Source organism: Salmo salar, chromosome ssa21 (assembly GCF_905237065.1).
Source record: "Salmo salar chromosome ssa21, Ssal_v3.1, whole genome shotgun sequence".
NCBI lineage: Eukaryota > Metazoa > Chordata > Actinopteri > Salmoniformes > Salmonidae > Salmo > Salmo salar.
Genome location: NC_059462.1, coordinates 55701062 through 55720026, shown reverse-complemented (window position 1 = coordinate 55720026; position 18965 = coordinate 55701062). Strand labels below are relative to the sequence as shown.

Sequence of the window (18965 nt, the reverse complement as noted above, 5' to 3'; positions counted from 1 at the left end):
CTGAGAGGGAGAGTCTAGTATCTACTGTACTGTGTCTGAGAGGGAGGGAGTCTAGTATCTACTGTACTGTGACTGAGAGAGAGTCTAGTATCTACTGTACTGTGACTGAGAGAGAGTCTAGTATCTACTGTACTGTGTCTGAGAGAGAGTCTAGTATCTACTGTACTGTGCCTGAGAGAGAGTCTAGTATCTACTGTACTGTGACTGAGAGGGAGTCTAGTATCTACTGTACTGTGACTGAGAGGGAGAGAGTCTAGTATCTACTGTACTGTGACTGAGAGGGAGTCTAGTATCTACTGTACTGTGACTGAGAGTCTAGTATCTACTGTACTGTGTCTGAGAGGGAGAGTCTAGTATCTACTGTACTGTGACTGAGAGTCTAGTATCTGTAATGTGACTGAGAGAGAGTCTAGTATCTACTGTACTGTGACTGAGAGGGAGTCTAGTATCTACTGTACTGTGACTGAGAGAGAGAGTCTAGTATCTACTGTACTGTGACTGAGAGGGAGTCTAGTATCTACTGTACTGTGACTGAGAGAGAGTCTAGTATCTACTGTATTGTGACTGAGAGAGAGTCTAGTATCTACTGTACTGTGACTGAGAGTCTAGTATCTATTGTACTGTGTCTGAGAGTCTAGTATCTACTGTACTGTGTCTGAGAGTCTAGTATCTACTGTACTGTGACTGAGAGAGAGTCTAGTATCTACTGTACTGTGTCTGAGAGAGAGTCTAGTATCTACTGTACTGTGACTGAGAGAGAGTCTAGTATCTACTGTACTGTGTCTGAGAGACAGTCTAGTATCTACTGTACTGTGACTGAGAGGGGAGTCTAGTATCTACTGTACTGTGACTGAGAGTCTAGTATCTACTGTACTGTGTCTGAGAGAGAGAGAGTCTAGTATCTACTGTACTGTGACTGAGAGTGAGTCTAGTATCTACTGTACTGTGACTGAGAGAGAGTCTAGTATCTACTGTACTGTGACTGAGAGTCTAGTATCTACTGTACTGTGATTGAGAGAGAGTCTAGTATCTACTGTACTGTGTCTGAGAGAGAGTCTAGTTTCTACTGTACTGTGTCTGAGAGAGAGTCTAGTATCTACTGTACTGTGACTGAGAGATAGTCTAGTATCTACTGTACTGTGTCTGAGAGTCTAGTATCTACTGTACTGTGTCTGAGAGAGAGTCTAGTATCTACTGTACTGTGACTGAGAGAGAGGGAGTCTAGTATCTACTGTACTGTGACTGAGAGAGAGTCTAGTATCTACTGTACTGTGACTGAGAGAGAGTCTAGTATCTACTTTACTGTGTCTGAGAGAGAGTCTAGTATCTACTGTACTGTGTCTGAGAAAGAGTCTAGTATCTACTGTACTGTGTCTGAGTGAGAGTCTAGTATATACTGTACTGTGACTGAGAGAGAGAGAGAGTCTAGTATCTACTGTACTGTTTCTGAGAGTCTAGTATCTACTGTACTGTGTTTGAGAGGGGAGTCTAGTATCTACTGTACTGTGTCTGAGAGGGAGTCTAGTATCTACTGTACTGTGACTGAGAGTCTAGTATCTACTGTACTGTGTCTGAGAGGGAGAGAGTCTAGTATCTACTGTACTGTGTCTGAGAGAGAGGGAGTCTAGTATCTACTGTACTGTGTCTGAGAGGGAGTCTAGTATCTACTGTACTGTGTCTGAGAGAGAGTCTAGTATCTACTGTACTGTGTCTGAGAGGGAGAGAGTCTAGTATCTACTGTACTGTGTCTGAGAGAGAGGGAGTCTAGTATCTACTGTATTGTGTCTGAGAGGGAGTCTAGTATCAACTGTACTGTGTCTGAGAGAGAGTCTAGTATCTACTGTACTGTGACTGAGAGTCTAGTATCTACTGTACTAAATCTGAGAGGGAGAGTCTAGTATCTACTGTACTGTGACTGAGAGTCTAGTATCTGTAATGTGACTGAGAGGGAGTCTAGTATATACTGTACTGTGACTGAGAGTCTAGTATCTACTGTACTGTGACTGAGAGTCTAGTATCTGTAATGTGACTGAGAGAGAGTCTAGTATCTACTGTACTGTGACTGAGAGGGAGAGTCTAGTATCTACTGTACTGTGACTGAGAGTCTAGTATCTGTAATGTGACTGAGAGGGAGTCTAGTATCTACTGTACTGTGACTGAGAGTCTAGTATCTACTGTACTGTGTCTGAGAGGCAGAGTCTAGTATCTACTGTACTGTGACTGAGAGTCTAGTATCTGTAATGTGACTGAGAGAGAGTCTAGTATCTACTGTACTGTGACTGAGGGAGTCTAGTATCTACTGTACTGTGACTGAGAGAGAGAGTCTAGTATCTACTGTACTGTGACTGAGAGTCTAGTATCTACTGTACTGTGTCTGAGAGAGAGTCTAGTATCTACTGTACTGTGACTGAGAGAGAGGGAGTCTAGTATCTACTGTACTGTGACTGAGAGTCTAGTATCTACAGTACTGTGTCTGAGAGTCTAGTATCTACTGTACTGTGTCTGAGAGAGAGGGAGTCTAGTATCTACTGTACTGTGACTGAGAGAGAGTCTAGTATCTACTGTACTGTGACTGAGAGAGAGTCTAGTATCTACTGTACTGTGTCTGAGAGAGAGTCTAGTATCTACTGTACTGTGTCTGAGAAAGAGTCTAGTATCTACTGTACTGTGTCTGAGTGAGAGTCTAGTATATACTGTACTGTGACTGAGAGAGAGAGAGAGTCTAGTATCTACTGTACTGTTTCTGAGAGTCTAGTATCTACTGTACTGTGTTTGAGAGGGAGTCTAGTATCTACTGTACTGTGTCTGAGAGGGAGTCTAGTATCTACTGTACTGTGACTGAGAGTCTAGTATCTACTGTACTGTGTCTGAGAGGGAGAGAGTCTAGTATCTACTGTACTGTGTCTGAGAGAGAGGGAGTCTAGTATCTACTGTACTGTGTCTGAGAGGGAGTCTAGTATCTACTGTACTGTGTCTGAGAGAGAGTCTAGTATCTACTGTACTGTGTCTGAGAGGGAGAGAGTCTAGTATCTACTGTACTGTGTCTGAGAGAGAGGGAGTCTAGTATCTACTGTACTGTGTCTGAGAGGGAGTCTAGTATCAACTGTACTGTGTCTGAGAGAGAGTCTAGTATCTATTGTACTGTGACTGAGAGTCTAGTATCTACTGTACTAAATCTGAGAGGGAGAGTCTAGTATCTACTGTACTGTGACTGAGAGTCTAGTATCTGTAATGTGACTGAGAGGGAGTCTAGTATATACTGTACTGTGACTGAGAGTCTAGTATCTACTGTACTGTGACTGAGAGTCTAGTATCTGTAATGTGACTGAGAGAGAGTCTAGTATCTACTGTACTGTGACTGAGAGGGAGAGTCTAGTATCTACTGTACTGTGACTGAGAGTCTAGTATCTGTAATGTGACTGAGAGGGGAGTCTAGTATCTACTGTACTGTGACTGAGAGTCTAGTATCTACTGTACTGTGTCTGAGAGGCAGAGTCTAGTATCTACTGTACTGTGACTGAGAGTCTAGTATCTGTAATGTGACTGAGAGAGAGTCTAGTATCTACTGTACTGTGACTGAGGGAGTCTAGTATCTACTGTACTGTGACTGAGAGAGAGAGTCTAGTATCTACTGTACTGTGACTGAGAGGGAGTCTAGTATCTACTGTACTGTGTCTGAGAGAGAGTCTAGTATCTACTGTACTGTGTCTGAGAGGGAGTCTAGTATCTACTGTACTGTGTCTGAGAGTCTAGTATCTACTGTACTGTGTCTGAGAGTCTAGTATCTACTGTACTGTGACTGAGAGAGAGTCTAGTATCTACTGTACTGTGTCTGAGAGAGAGTCTAGTATCTACTGTACTGTGACTGAGAGAGAGTCTAGTATCTACTGTACTGTGTCTGAGAGAGAGTCTAGTATCTACTGTACTGTGACTGAGAGGGAGTCTAGTATCTACTGTACTGTGACTGAGAGTCTAGTATCTACTGTACTGTGTCTGAGAGAGAGAGAGTCTAGTATCTACTGTACTGTGACTGAGAGGGAGTCTAGTATCTACTGTACTGTGACTGAGAGAGAGTCTAGTATCTACTGTACTGTGACTGAGAGAGAGTCTAGTATCTACTGTACTGTGACTGAGAGAGAGAGTCTAGTATCTACTGTACTGTGTCTGAGAGAGAGTCTAGTATCTACTGTACTGTGTCTGAGAGAGAGTCTAGTTTCTACTGTACTGTGTCTGAGAGAGAGTCTAGTATCTACTGTACTGTGACTGAGAGAGAGTCTAGTATCTACTGTACTGTGTCTGAGAGTATAGTATCTACTGTACTGTGTCTGAGAGAGAGTCTAGTATCTACTGTACTGTGACTGAGAGAGAGGGAGTCTAGTATCTACTGTACTGTGACTGAGAGTCTAGTATCTACTGTACTGTGTCTGAGAGTCTAGTATCTACTGTACTGTGTCTGAGAGAGAGGGAGTCTAGTATCTACTGTACTGTGACTGAGAGAGAGTCTAGTATCTACTGTACTGTGACTGAGAGAAAGTCTAGTATCTACTGTACTGTGACTGAGAGAGAGAGTCTAGTATCTACTGTACTGTGTCTGAGAGAGAGTCTAGTATCTACTGTACTGTGTCTGAGAGAGAGTCTAGTATCTACTGTACTGTGTCTGAGAGAGAGTCTAGTATCTACTGTACTGTGTCTGAGAGAGAGTCTAGTATCTACTGTACTGTGACTGAGAGAGAGAGAGTCTAGTATCTACTGTACTGTGTCTGAGAGTCTAGTATCTACTGTACTGTGTCTGAGAGTCTAGTATCTACTGTACTGTGTCTGAGAGGGAGTCTAGTATCTACTGTACTGTGTCTGAGAGGGAGTCTAGTATCTACTGTACTGTGTCTGAGAGAGAGTCTAGTATCTACTGTACTGTGACTGAGAGAGAGTCTAGTATCTACTGTACTGTGTCTGAGAGAGAGTCTAGTATCTACTGTACTGTGACTGAGAGGGAGTCTAGTATCTACTGTACTGTGACTGAGAGTCTAGTATCTACTGTACTGTGTCTGAGAGAGAGAGAGTCTAGTATCTACTGTACTGTGACTGAGAGGGAGTCTAGTATCTACTGTACTGTGACTGAGAGAGAGTCTAGTATCTACTGTACTGTGACTGAGAGAGAGTCTAGTATCTACTGTACTGTGACTGGAGAGAGAGTCTAGTATCTACTGTACTGTGTCTGAGAGAGAGTCTAGTTTCTACTGTACTGTGTCTGAGAGAGAGTCTAGTATCTACTGTACTGTGACTGAGAGAGAGTCTAGTATCTACTGTACTGTGTCTGAGAGTATAGTATCTACTGTACTGTGTCTGAGAGAGAGTCTAGTATCTACTGTACTGTGACTGAGAGAGAGGGAGTCTAGTATCTACTGTACTGTGACTGAGAGTCTAGTATCTACTGTACTGTGTCTGAGAGTCTAGTATCTACTGTACTGTGTCTGAGAGAGAGGGAGTCTAGTATCTACTGTACTGTGACTGAGAGAGAGTCTAGTATCTACTGTACTGTGACTGAGAGAAAGTCTAGTATCTACTGTACTGTGACTGAGAGAGAGAGTCTAGTATCTACTGTACTGTGTCTGAGAGAGAGTCTAGTATCTACTGTACTGTGTCTGAGAGAGAGTCTAGTATCTACTGTACTGTGTCTGAGAGAGAGTCTAGTATCTACTGTACTGTGTCTGAGAGAGAGTCTAGTATCTACTGTACTGTGACTGAGAGAGAGAGAGTCTAGTATCTACTGTACTGTGTCTGAGAGTCTAGTATCTACTGTACTGTGTCTGAGAGTCTAGTATCTACTGTACTGTGTCTGAGAGGGAGTCTAGTATCTACTGTACTGTGTCTGAGAGGGAGTCTAGTATCTACTGTACTGTGTCTGAGAGGGAGTCTAGTATCTACTGTACTGTGACTGAGAGTCTAGTATCTACTGTACTGTGTCTGAGAGGGAGAGAGTCTAGTATCTACTGTACTGTTTCTGAGAGAGAGGGAGTCTAGTATCTACTGTACTGTGTCTGAGAGGGAGTCTAGTATCTACTGTACTGTGTCTGAGAGATAGTCTAGTATCTACTGTACTCTGTCTGAGAGGGAGAGAGTCTAGTATCTACTGTACTGTGTCTGAGAGAGAGGGAGTCTAGTATCTACTGTACTGTGTCTGGGAGGGAGTCTAGTATCTACTGTACTGTGTCTGAGAGAGAGTCTAGTATCTACTGTACTGTGACTGAGAGTCTAGTATCTACTGTACTGTGTCTGAGAGAGAGTCTAGTATCTACTGTACTGTGTCTGAGAGTCTAGTATGTACTGCACTGTGACTGAGAGAGAGTCTAGTATCTACTGTACTGTGTCTGAGAGAGAGGGAGTCTAGTATCTACTGTACTGTGTCTGAGAGAGAGAGAGTCTAGTATCTACTGTACTGTGACTGAGAGAGAGTCTAATATCTACTGTACTGTGTCTGAGAGAGAGTCTAGTATCTACTGTACTGTGACTGAGAGTCTAGTATCTACTGTACTGTGTCTGAGAGTCTAGTATCTACTGTACTGTGACTGAGAGTATAGTATCTACTGTACTGTGTCTGAGAGAGAGTCTAGTATATACTGTACTGTGACTGAGAGTCTAGTATCTACTGTACTGTGTCTGAGAGTCTAGTATCTACTGTACTGTGACTGAGAGGGATTCTAGTATCTACTGTACTGTGACTGAGACTCTAGTATCTACTCTACTGTGACTGAGAGAGAGTCTAGTATCTACTGTACTGTGACTGAGAGTCTAGTATCTATTGTACTGTGTCTGAGAGGGAGTCTAGTATCTACTGTACTGTGTCTGAGAGTCTAGTATCTACTGTACTGTGTCTGAGAGTCTAGTATCTACTGTACTGTGTCTGAGAGAGAGTCTAGTATCTACTGTACTGTGTCTGAGAGAGAGTCTAGTATCTACTGTACTGTGTCTGAGAGGGAGAGTCTAGTATCTACTGTACTGTGTCTGAGAGGGAGGGAGTCTAGTATCTACTATACTGTGACTGAGAGAGAGTCTAGTATCTACTGTACTGTGAATGAGAGAGAGTCTAGTATCTACTGTACTGTGTCTGAGAGAGAGTCTAGTATCTACTGTACTGTGACTGAGAGTCTAGTATCTATTGTACTGTGTCTGAGAGGGAGTCTAGTATCTACTGTACTGTGTCTGAGAGTCTAGTATCTACTGTACTGTGTCTGAGAGTCTAGTATCTACTGTACTGTGACTGAGAGAGAGTCTAGTATCTACTGTACTGTGACTGAGAGAGAGTCTAGTATCTACTGTACTGTGTCTGAGAGAGAGTCTAGTATCTACTGTACTGTGACTGAGAGGGAGTCTAGTATCTACTGTACTGTGACTGAGAGTCTAGTATCTACTGTACTGTGTCTGAGAGAGAGAGTCTAGTATCTACTGTACTGTGACTGAGAGGGAGTCTAGTATCTACTGTACTGTGACTGAGAGAGAGTCTAGTATCTACTGTACTGTGACTGAGAGTCTAGTATCTACTGTACTGTGTCTGAGAGTCTAGTATCTACTGTACTGTGTCTGAGAGTCTAGTATCTACTGTACTGTGACTGAGAGTCTAGTATCTACTGTACTGTGACTGAGAGTCTAGTATCTACTGTACTGTGTCTGAGAGAGAGTCTAGTATCTACTGTACTGTGTCTGAGAGTCTAGTATCTACTGTACTGTGTCTGAGAGTCTAGTATCTACTGTACTGTGTCTGAGAGAGAGAGTCTAGTAATTCCCTCTGATGACAGTGGAAGGTTGTGTAAACCAACAAGAGAGAAGAGGGAGAAAGATGTAATTAAATATAGATTAGGATCACAGCGTTGGCGCATGGCCTACTTTCATGATTTTTTTGTTGTTTTTGAACGAGAACATTATACGACGTTTCTTCTCCCTGTTTATTTATTTTTTATTGTGAACTTGACTTTGAGACCATGTAGAGAGAAGAGAGGCCCCTTTTATGGCTGAGTTTTTATAGAGCATAGTCCTTGCAATGCCAAAGGTTCTGGGTTCGATTCCAACGGAGAGGGAGCCTGTATGAAAAATGTAAGCCCTAAATTCTATAAATCACTCTGGATGAGAGGGTATGACTGAAAAGGGAGTGAGTCTGACATGGGATAGGACAGAGTGTGTGTGTGTGTGTGTGTGTGTGTGTGTGTGTGTGTGTGTGTGTGTGTGTGTGTGTGTGTGTGTGTGTGTGTGTGTGTGTGTGTGTGTGTGTGTGTATCTCTGGGCTATGCTGTGTGCCAGACAGAGCAGTAAACCTTTGGGGGGGGACGTACGTATGCAGCCTCATGTAACTGGTGGGAATCAAGTCTCCTGCTCGCCAAGAAAACAGAAACTGACGCGAGGTGCACTTACGTGTACACTGTTCCAGCTCAGTACTAGAGCTGATGTGGATGTTGTCTATCCAGATGTGTCCTCTATTGCTGTGTTCAAAGAAGCCCTCAATCACCACCTTGACGGAGAGAAAAAGAAGATTACAGACTTCATCGTTATCTCTGTGAAATAAATGACCCGTCACTAATCGAGAACATTAGCACTACAGGTCGGGGGGGTTGCGTCTGTATACCTGGTACTCTTTGGGTGACTGGGGCAGGATGGTACGACCCTCCTTCCACACGGGCCCCTGGTCTCCTCTGAGGGCCCAGAGCAGAGTCTCTTCCCGGTCGTTGTCTCTGAGGAGGATCCTGAGGGACCCTTGGCCCTGGTTCTCGGGCCCCTGGAGCTGGTAGTTGAAGAGCAGGCACATCGGGCCTTTCTCAGGCCCCACCGCGGGGCTCACCAGACGGGCTCGTTGTCTCTCTGTCCTGGGGCTGGCCTCGATGTGGAGGAAGTTACCCACGTCTGAAGGACAGGAACATAGAGAAATCAGAGTTAGATAGGACAATACAGTATGGAGTGTCCCCTAACCATCAATACAGTATGGAGTGTCCCCTAACCATAAATACAGTATGGAGTGTCCCCTAACCATCAATACAGTATGGAGTGTCCCCTAACCATAAATACAGTATGGAGTGTCCCCTAACCATCACTACAGTATGGCGTGTCCCCTAACCATCAATACAGTATGGCGTGTCCCCTAACCATCAATACAGTATGGAGTGTCCCCTAACCATCAATACAGTATGGCGTGTCCCCTAACCATCAATACAGTATGGAGTGTCCCCTAACCATCAATACAGTATGGAGTGTCCCCTAACCATCAATACAGTATGGAGTGTCCCCTAACCATCAATACAGTATGGGGTGGCCCTTAACCATCAATACAGTATGGACTGTCCCCTAACCATCAATACAGTATGGAGTGGCCCTTAACCATCAATACAGTATGGAGTGTCCCCTAACCATCAATACAGTATGGAGTGTCCCCTAACCATAAATACAGTATGGAGTGGCCCTTAACCATCAATACAGTATGGAGTATCCCTTAACCATCAATACAGTATGGAGTGTCCCCTAACCATCAATACAGTATGGAGTGTCCCCTAACCATAAATACAGTATGGAGTGTCCCCTAACCATCAATACAGTATGGAGTGTCCCCTAACCATCAATACAGTATGGCGTGTCCCCTAACCATCAATACAGTATGGAGTGTCCCCTAACCATCAATACAGTATGGACTGTCCCCTAACCATCAATACAGTATGGGGTGGCCCCTAACCATCAATACAGTATGGAGTGTCCCCTAACCATCAATACAGTATGGAGTGGCCCTTAACCACCAATACAGTATGGAGTATCCCTTAACCATCAATACAGTATGGAGTGTCCCATAACCATCAATACAGTATGGAGTGTCCCCTAACCATCAATACAGTATGGAGTGTCCCTAACCATCAATACGGTATGGAGTGTCCCCTAACCATCAATACAGTATGGAGTGTCCCCTAACCATCAATACAGTATGGGGTGTCCCCTAACCATAAATACAGTATGGAGTGTCCCCTAACCATCAATACAGTATGGGGTGTCCCCTAACCATCAATACAGTATGGAGTGTCCCCTAACCATAAATACAGTATGGAGTGTCCCCTAACCATCACTACAGTATGGCGTGTCCCCTAACCATCAATACAGTATGGCGTGTCCCCTAACCATCAATACAGTATGGAGTGTCCCCTAACCATCAATACAGTATGGCGTGTCCCCTAACCATCAATACAGTATGGAGTGTCCCCTAACCATCAATACAGTATGGAGTGTCCCCTAACCATCAATACAGTATGGAGTGTCCCCTAACCATCAATACAGTATGGGGTGGCCCCTAACCATCAATACAGTATGGACTGTCCCCTAACCATCAATACAGTATGGAGTGGCCCTTAACCATCAATACAGTATGGAGTGTCCCCTAACCATCAATACAGTATGGAGTGTCCCCTAACCATAAATACAGTATGGAGTGGCCCTTAACCATCAATACAGTATGGAGTATCCCTTAACCATCAATACAGTATGGAGTGTCCCCTAACCATCAATACAGTATGGAGTGTCCCCTAACCATAAATACAGTATGGAGTGTCCCCTAACCATCAATACAGTATGGAGTGTCCCCTAACCATCAATACAGTATGGCGTGTCCCCTAACCATCAATACAGTATGGAGTGTCCCCTAACCATCAATACAGTATGGACTGTCCCCTAACCATCAATACAGTATGGGGTGGCCCCTAACCATCAATACAGTATGGAGTGTCCCCTAACCATCAATACAGTATGGAGTGGCCCTTAACCATCAATACAGTATGGAGTATCCCTTAACCATCAATACAGTATGGAGTGTCCCCTAACCATCAATACAGTATGGAGTGTCCCCTAACCATCAATACAGTATGGAGTGTCCCCTAACCATCAATACGGTATGGAGTGTCCCCTAACCATCAATACAGTATGGAGTGTCCCCTAACCATCAATACAGTATGGGGTGTCCCCTAACCATAAATACAGTATGGAGTGTCCCCTAACCATCAATACAGTATGGGGTGTCCCCTAACCATCAATACAGTATGGAGTGTCCCCTAACCATCAATACAGTATGGAGTGTCCCCTAACCATCAATACAGTATCTCTCTCTCTCTCTCTCTCCCTCTCTCCCTCCCCTCCAGGAGGACCTGAGTCCTAGGACCATACCTCAGGACTGCCTGGCCTGATGACTCCTTGCTGTCCCCAGTCCACCTGGTCGTGCTGCTTCTCCAGTTTCAACTGTTCTGCCTGCGGCTATGGAACCCTGACCTGTTCACCGGACGTGCTGCCTTGTCCCGGACCTGCTGTTTTCAACTCTCTCTCTCTACCACACCTGCTGTCTCGACCTCTGAATGCTCGGCTATGACAAAGCCAACTGACATTTACTCCTGATGTACTGACCTGTTGTACATTTTACAACCCTGCTGGTCATCTATGAACGTTTGAGTATCTTAAAAAACAATCTGTCCTGAAATGGCCATGTTCTGTTATAATCTCCACCCGGCACAGCCAGAAGAGGACTGGCCACCCCTCATAGCCTGGTTCCTCTCTAGGTTTCTTCCTAGGTTCTGGCCTTTCTAGGGAGTTTTTCCTAGCCACCGTGCTTCTACACCTGCATTGCTTGCTGTTTGGGGGTTTTAGGCTGGTTTTCTGTACAGCACTTTGTGACATCTGCTGATGTAAAAAGGGCTTCATAAATACATTTGATTGATCGATTGATTGATAGCCTTTCTTCTCTCAAGAGCCGGGTCTGCCTACGACAGCGTCTCTTAATAGCAAGGTTATGCTCACTGTGTCTGTCTGGACATATAGACAAGGGTTTTGCTACTGTTTGGTCAGGTAACCTTCCACTGTGTGCCCACTGTTTAGGGCCAGATCGTATTATAATTTCATCTGTTTATTTTTGGTTCATTCTTTCCAGTTTTATAAATAGTTATCTTTTTGTTTTCTCATGATTTTGTTGGGTCTAATTGTGTTTTTTTTTTGTTTCGTTTTTTTTTTTGTCCTGAGGGGGCTCTGTGGAGTCTGTTTGTGTTTGTGAACAGAGCCCCAGGACCAGCTGGCTGAGGGGACTCTTCTCCAGGTTCATCTCTCTGTAGATGAGGGCTTTGTGGTGGAATGTGGTGGCATCACTTCCTTTTTGGTGGTTGTTGAATTTAACAGCTCTTTTATAGATTTTGATAATTAGCGGTTATTGGCCTAAATCTGCTCTGCATGTTTGGGGTTTCGCGATGACCTTTTCTTTGAACACCATTATTTTTGTCTTACTGAGATTTACTGTCAGGGCCCAGGTCTGTCAGGGCCCAGGTCTGTCAGGGCCCAGGTCTGTCAGGTCTGTCAGGGCCCAGGTCTGTCAGGGCCCAGGTCTGTCAGGGCCCAGGTCTGTCAGAATCTGTGCAGAAGATCTAGGTGCTGCTGTAGGCCCTCCTTGGTTGGGGACAGAAGCACCAGATCATCAGCAAACAGTAGACATTTGACTTCTCTCTGTATCTCTCTGTCGCTCTCTGTATCCATCTGTCTCTCTCTCTCTCTGTCTCTCTCTCTCTCTCTGTCTCTTCCTCTGTCTCTTCCCTCTGTCTCTTCCTCTGTCTCACCCTCTGTCTCACTCTCTGTCTCACCCTCTGTCTCACCCTCTGTCTCACCCTCTGTCTCTCTGTCTCTGTCTGTATCTCTCTGTCTGTTCCTCTGTCTCTTCCTCTGTCATCTCATCTCTATCACAATCTTAATCTCTTTCTCTTGATTTCTCTCTCTCTCTCTCTCTCTCTCTCTCATCATATTTCATAGTAGTTATAATCCTCTCAACCCCTCTATACCCCTCCCAGCCATAGAGAAGAGCTGAGTTATTGATATTATTTTACAGACGTTCTTTTCCAGTTAGATAAAACTTTGATGAATTAGAAACACATCAAGATGAATGAATTATAAATCAAGGTTGATGAGGAAGTAACTAACTATTTCTTCACAGTGACTGCCTCCCATTTGGCACCTTATTTCCTACATAGCGCACTACTTTTGTCCAGGGCCCATAGGGGCTATCTACAGAATAGGGAGCCATTTGGGACGCAGATAATATATAAAGTGCCTAAATTGCTCTTCTCTTTAATTAATACAGTCCAAACTTGTTTCTGTTTGATCCTGGGAAGGATAAATTAATTCTTCTTCTTGTTGGGCTGAATCCCAAATGGCACCCTAGGGCCAATAAGGCTCTTGTCAAAAGTAGTGCACTATATACCGAGTAGGGTGCTATTTGGGAAGCAACCTTGATAGCTACATGCAGGACTTCTTAGCATAAAGCGATCGGCCTGCGAGGTAACTATCTGCAAGGAGGGAGTGCTAGGGGGATTGTTTTTCACAGGAATATGTTCTATACAGGAATATGTTCTCTACAGGAATATGTTCTCTCTCTACTGGAATATGTTCTCTACTGGAATATGTTCTCTACTGGAATATGTTCTCTACAGGAATATGTTCTCTACTGGAATATGTTCTCTACTGGAATATGTGCTCTACAGGAATATGTTCTCTACTGGAATATGTTCTCTACAGAAATATGTTCTCTACTGGAATATGTTCTCTACTGGAATATGTTCTCTACTGGAATATGTTCTCTCTCTACTGGAATATGTTCTCTCTCAACTGGAATATGTTCTCTCTACTGGAATATGTTATTCCATATTCCAACAGACCCGCCGTCCAACAGACCCGCCGTCCAACAGACCCGCCGTCTAACAGACCCGCCGTCCAACAGACCCGCCGTCCAGCAGACCCGCCGTCCGACAGACCCGCCGTCCGACAGACCCGCCGTCTGACAGACCCGCCGTCCGACAGACCCGCCGTCTGACAGACCCGCCGTCTAACAGACCCGCCGTCCAACAGACCCGCCGTCCAACAGACCCGCCGTCCAACAGACCTGCCGTTTAATGCCAAGCATATGCAAAGCTGTCATCAAGGCAAAAGATGGCTACTTTGAAGAATCTTAAACATAAAATAAAAATATACATTTTGATTTGTTTAACACTTTTGTGGTTACTACATGATTCCATATGTGTTATTTCATAGTTTTGATGTCTTCACTATTATTCTACGATGTAGAAAATAGTAAAAATAAAGAAAAACCCTTGAATGAGTAGTAGGTGTGTCCAAACTTTCGACTGGTACTGCGTATATAGCAATCAATTACTAAATGTACTGAACGTTCCTTTCAATCTTTTACCCAGATTTTAGCAGGGACGCAGAGAAGCATATGGAAACTAAACTAGTTTCTTTGGAAACTAAATCCCCCCCCAGCCATCCTCACGTACTTTGCACCTCCTTAGATTGTTGGGGTTCATGACGCCGCTGGTGTGTGTGTGTGTGTGTGTGTGTGTGTGTGTGTGTGTGTGTGTGTGTGTGTGTGTGTGTGTGTGTGTGTGTGTGTGTGTGTGTGTGTGTGTGTGACGAGGCTGGGGAGTTCAGACAGGAAAGTCAGGCCACGGGAGAAACAGGACTGGGCTGGGGCTCAGGAAGTAGAGGAAAGAGAGATGGGGGAGGGAGAAGGAAGCGAGAGAGAGAACAATAGCATCTTCGTGGTGTTAAGGCAGGGTTGTGGGTGCAGGGCCCATGGGACAGGAGATGTGGAGTTATGGAGAAGATACAGGTGGATAGAGGTGGATACAGGTGGATACAGGTGGATAGAGGTGGATACAGGTGGATAGAGGTGGATAGAGGTGGATACAGGTGGATAGAGGTGGATACAGGTGGATAGAGGTGGATACAGGTGGATACAGGTGGATAGAGGTGGATAGAGGTGGATAGAGGTGGATAGAGGTGGATACAGGTGAATACAGGTGGATAGAGGTGGATAGAGGTGGATAGAGGTGGATAGAGGTGGATAGAGGTGGATACAGGTGGATACAGGTGGATAGAGGTGGATACAGGTGGATACAGGTGGATAGAGGTGGATAGAGGTGGATACAGGTGGATAGAGGTGGATAGAGGTGGATACAGGTGGATACAGGTGGATACAGGTGGATAGAGGTGGATACAGGTGGATAGAGGTGGATAGAGGTGGATAGAGGTGGATACAGGTGGATACAGGTGGATAGAGGTGGATAGAGGGGGATACAGGTCGATAGAGGTGGATAGAGGTGGATACAGGTGGATAGAGGTGGATAGAGGGGGATACAGGTGGATACAGGTGGATACAGGTAGATACAGGTGGATACAGGTAGATAGAGGTGGATACAGGTGGATACAGGTGGATACAGGTAGATAGAGGTGGATACAGGTGGATAGAGGTGGATACAGGTGGATAGAGGTGGATACAGGTGGATAGAGGTGGATACAGGTGGATAGAGGTAGATAGAGGTGGATAGAGGTGGATACAGGTGGATAGAGGTAGATAGAAGTGGATAGTGGTAGATAGAGGTGGAGTGACAGAAGGGCATTGTAATGGTGGCCAGCAGTCTAAGGCACTGCATGTCAGTGCTAGAGACGTCACTACAGACCCTGGTTCGATTCCAGGCTGTATCACAACCAGGCCGTGATTGGGAGTGCCATACGGCGGCGCACAATTGGCCCAGCATTTTCCGGGTTTAGAGGAGGATAGAGGCGGGTTTGGGTTTGACCGGGAAAGGCCGTCATTGTAAATAAGAATGTGTTCTTAACTGATTTGCCAAGTTAAATAAAGGTTAGATAGAGGTAAAATAGAGGTTAAATAGAGGTTAGATAGAGGTTAGATAAGGTTAAATAGAGGTTAGATAGAGGTTAGATAGAGGTTAGATAGAGGTTAGATAGAGGTTAGATAGAGGTTAGATAGAGGTTAGATAGAGGTTAGATAGAGGTTAGATAGAGGTTAGATAGAGGTAAAATAGAGGTTAGATAGAGGTAAAATAGAGGTTAAATAGAGGTTAGATAGAGGTTAAATAGAGGTTAGATAGAGGTTAGATAGAGGTTAGATAGAGGTTAGATAGAGGTTAGATAGAGGTTAGATAGAGGTTAGATAGAGGTTAGATAGAGGTTAGATAGAGGTTAAATAAAGGTTAGATAGAGGTTAAATAGAGGTTAGATAGAGGTTAAATAGAGGTTAGATAGAGGTTAAATAGAGGTTAGATAGGGCGTGGATGGGGCAGAAGGCCCTACTGTACACTGCCATAAAGAGGGATACACGTTACTGTGGACCTTATAGATAAGGACCTGATAAATATGCCTACAAATGATGCAGCCATTAGGCCATATTCCAACGCAGAATATATACCTAAGCAGAGACGCCCCATTTCAGCATGACAGATCCACAATCCAAAAACCAGGTGTCACCTCTCTATAAAGGGCAGTAGTCAGTGTGACTCCTCTCCAGTGATGACCATGATAAAACCAGGTGTCACCTCTCTTAAAAAGGGCAGTAGTCGGTGTGACTCCTCTCCAGCGATAACCAGATAACCATAATAAAACCAGGTGTCACCTCTCTATAAATGGCAGTAGTCAGTGTGACTCCTCTCCAGCGATAACCAGATAACCATAATAAAACCAGGTGTCACCTCTCTTAAAAAGGGCAGTAGTCGGTGTGTCTCCTCTCCAGCGATAACCAGATGACTGTAAATGTGAGCGGTACTGACCGTCTTTGGGCAGAGAGAGAGGTAGATCCAGACTAGGTGTTCGACCAGACGAGAGGCTGCCGCTGTGGAGAGACCATCTCAGCTCTGACACGCTGTCTAGGATCCAGCCACACAGGCTGGACTCAAAGTCACACAGACCGCCCAGAGACCACACGGTAGTGCCTAGAGAGGAGAGAGGAGAGAGAGAGAGAGAACAAGATAAGTTAAACCCATTACATTTAGCCTAGTTCCTACCATGGTGCTGTGTTACTTCCACGTTTCCTACACTACTTTCTGGGAGAACTCACAGCCATGGCATTGAATGAGGCTTGTTAGCGATTAGCATGCAGCGTTAGCGCTGAGCCCTGACGCCTACTGATAGAGGTCAAGATTATAGATTAGACAACAGGAGTGCTAGGCTAACGCTAGCTACAGTTAGCCTCATCAGCATGGAGCCCTACACCCTGGAATCACCCCTCAGCAATCAGCAGAGGAGAAGAGAGGAGCAGAGACACGCACAAACAGCATAATGTTAGCATTATAATGTTAACAGCATAATGTTAGCAGCATAATGTTAGTTAGCATCGTAATGTTAGCATTATAATGTTAGCATTATAATGTTACCAGCATAATGTTAGCATTATAATGTTAGCAGCATAATGTTAGCATTATGATGTTAACAGCATAATGTTAGCAGCATAATGTTAGCAGCATAATGTTAGCATTATAATATTAACAGCATAATGTTAGTGTCATAATGTTAACAGCATAATGTTAGCAGCATAATGTTAGCAGCATAATGTTAGCATTATAATATTAACAGCATAATGTTAGTGTCATAATGTTAGCAGCATAATGTAAGCAGCATAATGTTAGTTAGCATCGTAATGTTAACAGCATAATGTTAGTTAGCATCGTAATGTTAGCATTATAATGTTAGCAGCATAATGTTAGTTAGCATCGTAATGTTAGTTAGCATTATGATGTTAACAGCATAACATTATTGTCATAATGTTAGCAGCATAATGTTAGCATCATAATGTTAGCAGCATAATGTAAGCATTATAATGTTAACAGCATAATGTTAGTTAGCATCGTAATGTTAACAGCATAATGTTAGTTAGCATTATAATGTTAACAGCATAACGTTATTGTCATAATGTTAGCATCATAATGTTAGCAGCATAATGTTAGCATCATAATGTTAGCATCATAATGTTAGCGTCATAATGTTAGTGTCATAATGTTAGCATCATCGTGCGTACGGCTCAGTACATCACTGGGGCCAAGCTACCTGCAATCCAGGACCTCTATACCAGGCGGTGTCAGAGGAAGGCCCCTAGCCACCTTAGTCATAGACTGTTTTCTCTGCTATCGCACGGCAAGAGGTGCTGGAGCGCCAAGTCTCTGTTTATCATCTATGCATAATCACTTTATTAACTCTACCTACATGTACATATTACCTCAATTACCTCGACTACCCAGCACATTGACTCTGTACCGGTACCCCCTGTATATAGCCTCCACATTGACTCTGTACCGTAATACCCTGTATATAGCCTCCACATTGACTCTGTACCGGTACCCCCTGTATATATAGCCTCCACATTGACTCTGTACCGTAATACCCTGTATATAGCCTCCATATTGACTCTGTACCGGTACCCCCTGTATATAGCCTCCACATTGACTCTGTACCGGTACCAACTGTCTATAGCCTCCATATTGACTCTGTACCGGTACCCCCTGTATATAGCCTCCACATTGACTCTGTACCGTAATACCCTGTATATAGCCTCCACATTGACTCTGTACCGGTACCCCCTGTATATATAGCCTCCACATTGACTCTGTACCGTAATACCCTGTATATAGCCTCCATATTGACTCTGTACCGGTACCCCCTGTATATAGCCTCCACATTGACTCTGTACCGGTACCAACTGTATATAGCCTCCATATTGACTCTGTACCGGTACCCCCTGTATATAGCCTCCACATTGACTCTGTACCGGTAACCCCTGTATATAGCCTCCACATTGACTCTGTACCGGTACCCCCTGTATATGGCCTCCACATTGACTCTGTACCGGCACCCCCTGTATATAGCCTCCACATTGACTCTGTACCAGTACCCCCTGTATATAGCCTCCACATTGACTCTATACCGTAATACCCTGTATATAGCCTCCACATTGACTCTGTACCGGTACCCCCTGTATATAGCCTCCACATTGACTCTGTACCGGTACCCCCTGTATATGGCCTCCACATTGACTCTGTACCGGCACCCCCTGTATATAGCCTCCACATTGACTCTGTACCGGTACCCCCTGTATATAGCCTCCACATTGACTCTATACCGTAATACCCTGTATATAG

The 18965-nt window shown here is 44.3% G+C and overlaps 1 protein-coding gene across 2 annotated transcripts in view; it reads right to left on the bottom strand.

Annotated features, from left to right (window-relative positions):
- LOC106582529 (neuropilin-2) overlaps positions 1-18965 on the bottom strand; it is a 244879-nt gene that overhangs the window by 31401 nt on the left and 194513 nt on the right. For both annotated transcript variants that reach the window (XM_045704914.1, XM_045704915.1), the window contains exons 13-15: positions 16605-16766; positions 8615-8889; positions 8404-8500 (exon numbers count right to left, since the gene is read on the bottom strand). In XM_045704914.1, coding sequence (XP_045560870.1) covers positions 8404-8500; positions 8615-8889; positions 16605-16766 — 534 coding nt within the window. The remainder of the gene's footprint in view (positions 1-8403; positions 8501-8614; positions 8890-16604; positions 16767-18965) is intronic.